Source organism: Chrysochloris asiatica, unplaced genomic scaffold, assembly GCF_000296735.1.
Source record: "Chrysochloris asiatica unplaced genomic scaffold, ChrAsi1.0 scaffold00386, whole genome shotgun sequence".
NCBI lineage: Eukaryota > Metazoa > Chordata > Mammalia > Afrosoricida > Chrysochloridae > Chrysochloris > Chrysochloris asiatica.
In genome coordinates this window covers 1,380,242-1,388,978 of record NW_006408904.1, presented here as the reverse complement: position 1 = coordinate 1,388,978, position 8,737 = coordinate 1,380,242, and the positions used below count along the sequence as shown (strand labels likewise).

The window sequence follows — 8,737 nt, the reverse complement described above, 5'->3', positions numbered from 1 at the left end:
AAACAGATCACCAGGTCTTTCTCCCTGGAATCCATGGGTGGATTCAAACCACCAACCTTGTGGCTAGACGCTGGTTCTTCTTAACCATTGTGTCACCAGGGGTCCTTTGTTGAAGGATGACCCCAAACCAAAACCACTTCCATCGAGTCAATTCTAACTCACAGCAACCCTATAGGACAGAACAGATGTGCTCCTAAGGGTTTCTCAAATTATATATCTTTACAAGAGCAGACAGCTCTCCTCTTTCTTCCCAAGAGCTTCTGTTAGGTTTGAACTGCCGACTTGCAGTTAGTATCCCAATGCTTAATCTACAACACCACCAGGGATCTTTCGCTAAAAGATTGTTGTTGTTGTTAAGTGCCATTGAGTCAGTTCCAACTCAAAGTGACCCTTTATAGGGTTTTCAGGGAGCAGCTGGTGAGTTTGAAAAATTGGCCTTGTAGATCAAATAGACCTTGTGATCTAGTGCTTTATCCCACAGCACCACACCAGGACTCCAGCTAGAGGACTAGGAATGATGAGAATTAGACTTGGATGAGTAAGTGTGTGGCATTGGTAGTTCTGTGGTAGGATTCTCCCCTGAGATCCAGATCAGAATTTTTCCCAGTTCACCTCAGGTCACTGGAGGCTTGTGTGTTGGTCTCACCTGAGCAGGTTTCATTGGAGCTTAAAGGCCTGGTGAAAATCTGCCTATGAAAATCCTATGGATCCCAATATTCTCAGCCACAAACAATCATGGAATGGTGCAGGACTGGGCAGTTCTGGTGCGTGTTGGATCACCATGAGCCAGGAACTGACTTGTTAGCAGCTAGCAACAGATGAACAAAGCCAAGTGCTGAGCAGTGAAGGGATTAACCCAGTACTCACAGAGATGGCTCCAGAAGGCAGACCTCTCACTCCGCAGTACAGATATAGTCTGTGCACCATTAGACAAGCAACCTCTATGGATCTCTTTAAGAGAAACACACAGTGAATGTGTGTTACTGTTATTATGACGGCGTTATTGACAAATCTGTAAAAACAACAGCAGCACAATCTTATCAATGATGAGTGTGTCTCTGCTGTTAGTATTAACTTAGAGTCCTGTGAACTCTTAATTCTTCAAGTCTCAAAGCATCATCTTGCCTTTTTCATTACAAATCTTATAGTATTACAACATTCCTGTGAGTTAACCTGTGAATAGATATCTTATTGAATGCCCAACCAAGGAAATGTGACTAGAGATGTTAATGGGAAAAAGGGGCAATTGATTTCAGCAAGCCCAGGCTCTAGGAAGGGAAGGAAGTCCCTGGCTTGGAATATGACTCTGTGGCTTTTCATTTGCCTTTGGGAATTTCCTCTCATCTCTCTGGGCCACAGTTTTGCCAACTGGAAAATAAGAGTGTAGGACACATGATCTCTAATTTTAGTTCTAGCACCGATGGTGAATTGATTCGAAACCTTGGAGTTTTCACTTCTGTAGCGATAGTTCCTGAATCCTCTATATAATATTTTGATGTCGTTTCCATTATAAGGCTCCTGGGGTCAGATTTTCTTTGTGTTATAGATACAGTGACTCTTCAGAAGATGACCATAGGAGGAAGTATGTGGCATTGATAGTTCTGTGGTAGGATTCATATATTACAACTAGAAGTAGAAATAGATTCATGACAAATCGCATAGACGAGTTATCGAGGCTTTTAATTCCACGATTCCACTTGAACATTGTTGGCTATTTATCTGTCCCAAATTGAATATTTGAAAGCTCTCATACATCGAGATAGTGGGCATGGCAGATAACTCATGCTGTATTTGACCCCAAAATTTCCTTGGTTAACTTCTAAGCAAAGGCTTGTGGCCAAGACCAGTTGCCATTGAACCAATTTCTATTTATGGAAACTCTGTGGTGTTAGAGTAGAACTGTGCTTCATAGCCTTTTCAGTAGCTCATCTTTTCAGAAATAGATCACGAGACCTCTCTTCCAAGGTGCCTCTAGGTGAACTAACTCAAGCTTCCAACCTTTCAATAACAAAACCCGTGAATGGTTTACATGACTCAGGGATAAGGTGGTGAAATGTGTTTTATACTAGAATCTGTGTTCTTGCCTTTCACTCAGTAAAAAAAAAGGAAAAAAATATGATTAAGAATTTTCTTTTCCCTTAAAAAAAAGGCCTACATCGGGCCTAAACTTAGATATACAGGGACTAAAAAGGATTTTCAGGCAGTTATTCATGCTGTTCCTTAGTTTTACACAGACTTACTTTACAGACTGGGTGTGTGCAAAGGCTCAGTCTCCCAGCATCTCCCGTTGTTTATTGTCCTGCCTTTCCAGGCATGCAACGAGTTCACCACCCACGTGATGAATCTCCTGCGAGAGCAGAGCCGGACCAGGCCCATCTCCCCAAAGGAGATCGAGCGGATGGTCAGTATCATCCACCGCAAGTTCAGCTCCATCCAGATGCAGTTGAAGCAGAGCACATGTGAGGCCGTCATGATCCTGCGTTCCCGGTTCCTGGATGCACGGTGAGTCAAGACGGGCTGTTCTGGGTTGACCCACTCATCACGCTTGGGATCTGTGGGCTGGCACTCAGTAAAGGCCTCCAGTGCCATCCAGTTCAATGCTGAACCCAAAGGAAGCCTGAGGAAAGGTCTTAGGTCAAGAAGGGCTGTGAGACTGGGTGGGCCATTGGTTTCATATAGCACCTGAGAAGTGAGTGATTCATGATTGGAAGGAATGATGTTTATAGCCAATACGTCTCACTCAGTGTGAGCAGCAAGGATGACGTAGCTATAGCAACAGAAATGGCAGGATTAGAGCCCTAGGTGCCTCTGTCATAGAATTGTCTTGTAACTATGGGTCCTTAGTGTCCTATCTGCACTCTACAGTGATACTTTCTCCAACAAAGACAGTTCAGTGTGTTGGAGAGGTAGAATCTTTCCTACCATACTATATATAGATAAAAGTGCTTTCAGTTTGATTCGACAAATATTTATAAATAGATTACCAGGTGCCAGACTCAGAGCTGCATTTTAGAAGTACAAAGATGAATGAGACTTGCTTCATTGAAGTGTATGGTGATAAGAGGCTTGTCTGATATGGACCAAATTTTCCACTGAGGGTTGGTGTTTTCTATCTGCCATTACTGCTTGGGACTTTAGTTGCTAAAAAATTCAGTTGAAAATTCATGGGTAGAAAAGGTTAAAAAAAAAAAAAGATGAGTGGAGCTTGGAATCCCTCCCTAAAGAAGCAGCAACAGCAGAGATGATGGCAGAGGTGGTGACATGGAAAGATGGAACAGCTATGGACTCCAGGCCCATGGACTGAATGAGGCTGTGTGGCTACAGGCATTTATGTGTGCATCAAATATTTTTACTTTGTTCATTTGTGAAATATAAGAGGAGATTGGGGCTGACGTGGTTTCGGTTGTACATGTTTTAGTTATATTATGTCAGGCACAAATATGATGCAACCTAATATAGGCATAGTTAGATCTACTCATAGGGACATCCAGAAATGATACACTTTGAGGATTTAAGAATAAGTGAAGATGAGACCAATAAGTGTAAAGAGAAAAGAGGAGGACTTGTGAGAAATTCTCAAGATGGTCCATCTTCAGGAATAAAGGGTGCATGAGATTGCTAGACATAGCAATAGATTGTTGATTCACATCCAGGGATATGTAAGCAGGATGAATTGAGGGTGTGGGGAAAGAAATCTGTTCCAAGACTAGGAAATTTAAAAAAGAATACAGTCATTCAGACCATGGGTACCATTCAGGCTAGTTTGTGGAAATAGAGGAGGGACTTTTTCGAGATGGGGAATAAAACTGTTTGCGGGCAAGCCATGCGGCATGTCTGCCCATGTCTACTTGGTTGTACACCTGATTTTGCAAAATCAAATCAAGAAAACCTCCTCACTCTTGTTTAAAAAAAAAAGGAAAGAAAGAAAAGTTACAAACAGGGAGTAAGTCATCAGTTCTTGGTTACTCTATTCTGTCTGGCTCAATGACTTCATGCCAGCCTCTTTCTTTCCTTTTGCTTCTGCTTTCCAGTCTGTGATAGTGAAAATCCTACCCTTTATCTACTTGAGAAGAGTATATTGATAATTCACCTAGAAAATACATTTTGGGAACATGGTTGTCTTTTGTGAGTTGTAGTTCATCCTAAACTGTTGTCGTTCAATGCCTTTGAGTCAGTTCTAACTCATAGCTACCTTGTATAGGGTTTCTGAGGAGCAGCTGGTAACGTTTGAACCACTGACCTTGCGGTTAGTAGTCCAGTACTTGTCCTACAGCGCCACACCAGGAGTCCTCGTCGTTTTTTTAAAATGCAGGTGTCATCTTTCATGGTTTTGTTGTCTTCAAGACTTCTATTACCAGAATGTAAAGGTATATCAGGGGTCAGTATACCATTTTCTGATCTATAGTTTTGTCTCTATGTTGTGTCTTTTCAGTCATACAGAAAACTTAAGTGATCTGCCTGAATTTTTTCACCTCTAAAATCTTGTGGGTGGTATTCACCTCTTGTACCCACAAATACAGTCCTCACAGCTTGTGAGCTTCTTTAAACTTCCCTAGCATCATCTTCTAAACTGCCTCTCAGTTGATGCATCTTGGGTCATATTGGGCTATGAAATGAGAGTGCCAGCTAGCAAAATATATCTTTGGGCCAATAGAATTCCTCCAGTCAATTAAAAGAAAAGAAAATTAAAGATAGCTTTTCCTGCTCTGAATCCGAATCATTTCAAAGGCAGTGGGCTTCCCAAGTAGGTGTGGTGATGGACTGGGGGAGGGCAGAGCCACCCTCTGGGCCTCAAGGGCTGATGTCAGCCTGGCTTCCTCAGTGTAGGTCATTCCCCACGATGCCAAGCCCAAGCGACTGGTGGCCTCCGTCTGGGTCCTTCTCTGTGCTGTAGCCACCGCCTCTCTGCATGTGTTTCTTACATCCCCATGGCAACTCCCCTAGTTAAAATGCTGGAGTTGGTATTTATGTTGGCAGAACATGAAGATAAAAAAAAAAGGGAAAGTTGGGACCAGACTGTGTTCTTTTCGAAAAAGAAGCCGGGCGGGGAGGAGGGAGAAGCAGCATCATTGTCTGGTCAGATTTCTTCTCGCAGTAATTCTGGTGTGCTTCATTCAAGGTCAGAGTCTGAAAGACAGTAGACAAGCTGAGCTTTGTATACATTTCCTTTCATTCCCTGCTTTTGCGTAGATTTGTTTCTGCTGGCAATCAGAAAGACAGTCACTTTTAGACAAGGTCCCTTTCCTGCTTTGGTTGCAACTTTGATTCATTGCCTTTAAGCCGAAATTCAAAGCTAAAACAACTAAGCTATTGTTGTTCTCATTATCATTTAGTTTGGGGAAGAGAGTTAGTACTAGTGAACAACTATAACCCCAAGGGCCAGCAAGGGCTCTCACTGCTCACTAATACATGTTTGCCCAGACCTCCTGATTTGTGGTTTTTATATCATTGTCTCCAGAATGGGAGAGTAAGTAAATAATTGGGAGAGTAAGTAAACAAGCTTTAGAAAGAAAGAAATACTTGCTGCTGATATTCATGCTCTACACCATGTTTCTGGTAAGCAGGGCTTCTTCAAAAATTTACTGAAGAAAAATAAAATATAAGGGCAGCTGTATTTAGTACCAGAATTAGTTTTCTTAAGGTAATAGTTATAAGAATTGTTTATTACTATAGATTACCACAAGCTTGTTGTTGTTAAGTGTCGTTGAGTCGGTTCTAACTCATAGCAACCCTGTATAGGGTTCCAGGGGTGTGACTGGTGGGTTTGAACCATTGACTTCACAGATAGCAGTTCAGTGCTAATCCTACAGTGCCACACCATGACTCTGCAAATTTAGTAGATTAAAATAACACGAATGTATTTTATCATAGTTTCTGTGAGTCCAGAGTCCCATCTCCGCATGACTGGTCCTCTGCTGTAGTCTCACAAGATGGAAACCAAGGTATTGGTTGAGGATGCAATGTCAGCAGAGGCACAGGCCTCCCTTCCAAGATCCTCGAGTTGTTAGCATTTCCCTGTGGGTACAGAAATCAGATCTTCAGTGTCTAGAGCAGGGGTGAGAAATGCTGTTCTCTGCCGAAATTTAAAACATCATTCACGGGCCATACAAAATTATCAACTTAAAAATTAGCCTGCTATATTTGGTGCGACATTTAATTAACTCACCCCTAATGTAACGGGAGTACTGATGTGGCACTGTGGGCTAATGCAGCAGGCTGCAAAGTCATTTGAACTGCAAGGTTGATGGTTCAAGCTCACCAGCTTCTCCTTGGAAACCCTATACAGGGTCGCTATGGGTCGGAATCGACTCGACGGCACTACCAACAACAACAATGTAATGACTGAACTCCTGGTGTGGTGCTACAAAATAAGCACTGGACTGCTAACCACAAAGTCGGAATCACTCGACAACACCAAACAACAACAACGTGGCTGGTGTGGCGCTGTAGGAGCAGCACTGGATTGTGAATCACAGAGTCAGCAGTTCAAACCCAGCAGCTGCTCCTTAGAAACCCTATACATGGTCCCTATGAGTTAGAACCACCTTGATGGCACTTAACAATAACAACAACAACAACAACGTGATGGCTGGAACTTTAGTTGCCTTGGCAAGACTAGATCAAATGAGTTTACAAGCCTTATATGGTCCGTGGACTGAACGTTCCCCAGCCAGGTCTAGAGGTTGCCTCTCTTCATAGCCAGTTCACCAGGTGACTGTTTGCTTTCTCCTGGAGACCCATGAGAGAATCTTTTTTATTAAGGTTTTAATCTAGTCTCCCTTTTGGTTAACTTAAAGCCAACTGTTGGGTTACCTAATCACAGGAATGATAGCATGTCTATTCATGGTGCCCACACTCAAAGGAGGTGGGGAACCACAAACCAAAACCCCAGTCCAAACCCACTGCCACTGAGTCAGTTCTCACTTACAAGGATCCTATAGGAAGGACACAGTCCAACTGCCCCTTTCGGTTTCAGAGGCTGTAAGTCTTTACAGGAGCACACCGTCTCATCTTTCTCCCACAGAGTGACTGGTGAGTTTGAGCTTCTGGCCTTGCAGTTAGCAGCCAAACATTTAACCCACAGCACTGCTGGGCTCTTACATGTACACCTGGTGGTACTCATCTTGTAGACCATTTAGAAATCTACCTGCCACACACCTTCCATGAGCATTCGGTTCAGCTTTATCCCAGTCAAGTCATACCCTCATAGCTGCTCTCTCTTGATTTAACCTTGACTTAACTGTGCCAACAAAGTTTGGCTTAAAAATCCATTAATTCATTCAACAATTATCCCCTCCTGCTATGAACCAAACGTTGTTTTATAAAACTTTATCAGTTTATTATCAGTACTATACATTTTCTTGGTTGAAAGAGAGTGATAGTTGATAAAGAGTCTAAACGATTTTCAAGGAATAATTTTAACTTGTTTTCCTTGAATATTTCCTGGAGATAGCAATAAGAACATAAACAGATGATTCGAAGTGTGCTTTTGCATAAAATGAATTATCAAAGAGGAAGATGGAAAGCAAGAATATTTGGGATATTGTTGTAGTTAATTGCCATTGAGTCAGTTTTAACTCAGTAGTGACTCTGTATAGGGTTTCTGAGGAGAGGCTGAACCGTCAACCTTGTGGTTAGCAGTCCAGTACGTATCCTACAGTGCCAAATTGGCATTGTATTCAGACTTACTTATTTACCCAACTGAGCTCTCACTATCTGCTAGACCCTCTATTTACTACTGGAATGACAAAAAAGAAAGAAGGATATATACATATGCATGCATGTGTGTCTTACATTTTAGAGGCTCATTGTCTTAGAAACAGTAAAAAACAGTGTATCTAGTTGATTTAGCCTCATAGTAACCCTATAGGACAGAGTACAATCTCCCTATATGGTTTCCAAGGCTGTAACTATTTATAGAAGCAGACTGACACCTCTTTTTCCCATGGAACAGCTAACTGGTGGGTTCAAGCCTTCAACCTTTCAGTTAACATTGGTATTAAGATTGCAAGTATGAGTGAGCCACAGCTCTTACATTGAGGAGTGTACTATTTAGTTGCTGTTGTTGTTGGGTGTCATCGAGTTGGTACCAACTCATAGCGACCTTATGCACAGCAAAATGAAACACTTGTCTGATCCTGGGCCAACCTCACTACTGTTGCCACGCTTGAGTCTGTTGATGCTGCCACCTGGCCAATCCATCTCATTTTGGGTCGTCCTCTTTTTCTCTGACCTTTCACCTTACCAAACATGATATCCTTATCCAGTGACTGGTCCTTCCTGACAATATGTCCGAAGTATGAGAGACGAAGTTTGGCCATCCTGGCCTCCAAGATCACTCTGGCAGCCCATGGCACATTCGATGTTCTCCTCCAGCACCATAACTCAAAAGCATCAATTCTTCTATGGTCTTCCTTATTCACTTTCCAGTTTCTGCATGCATATGAGGTTATTGAAAATACCATGGTTTGGATCAGGCACACGTTAGTCCTCAAGCTGATATCTCTGCTGTTCAACACATTAAAAAGGTCTTGTGCAGCAGATTTGCCTAATGCAATATGTCATTTGATTTCTTGGCTGCTGCTTCTGTAAAGTGTTGATAGTTGATCCAAGAAGAATGAAGTCCTTGACAACTTCAATCTTTTCTCCGTTGATAAGAATGTTGTTTATTGGTCCAGTAGTGAGGATTTTTGTTTTCTTGACATTGAGATGAAGGCTGTGCTCTTTGATCTTCATC

At 42.2% G+C, this 8,737-nt stretch overlaps 1 protein-coding gene across 2 annotated transcripts in view; it reads left to right on the top strand.

The window, feature by feature from the left end:
- Positions 1-8,737, top strand: part of PBX1 (pre-B-cell leukemia homeobox 1) — a 385,369-nt gene that overhangs the window by 307,852 nt on the left and 68,780 nt on the right. For both annotated transcript variants that reach the window (XM_006876513.1, XM_006876514.1), the window contains exon 4: positions 2,312-2,502. In XM_006876513.1, the coding sequence (XP_006876575.1) occupies positions 2,312-2,502 (191 nt within the window). The remainder of the gene's footprint in view (positions 1-2,311; positions 2,503-8,737) is intronic.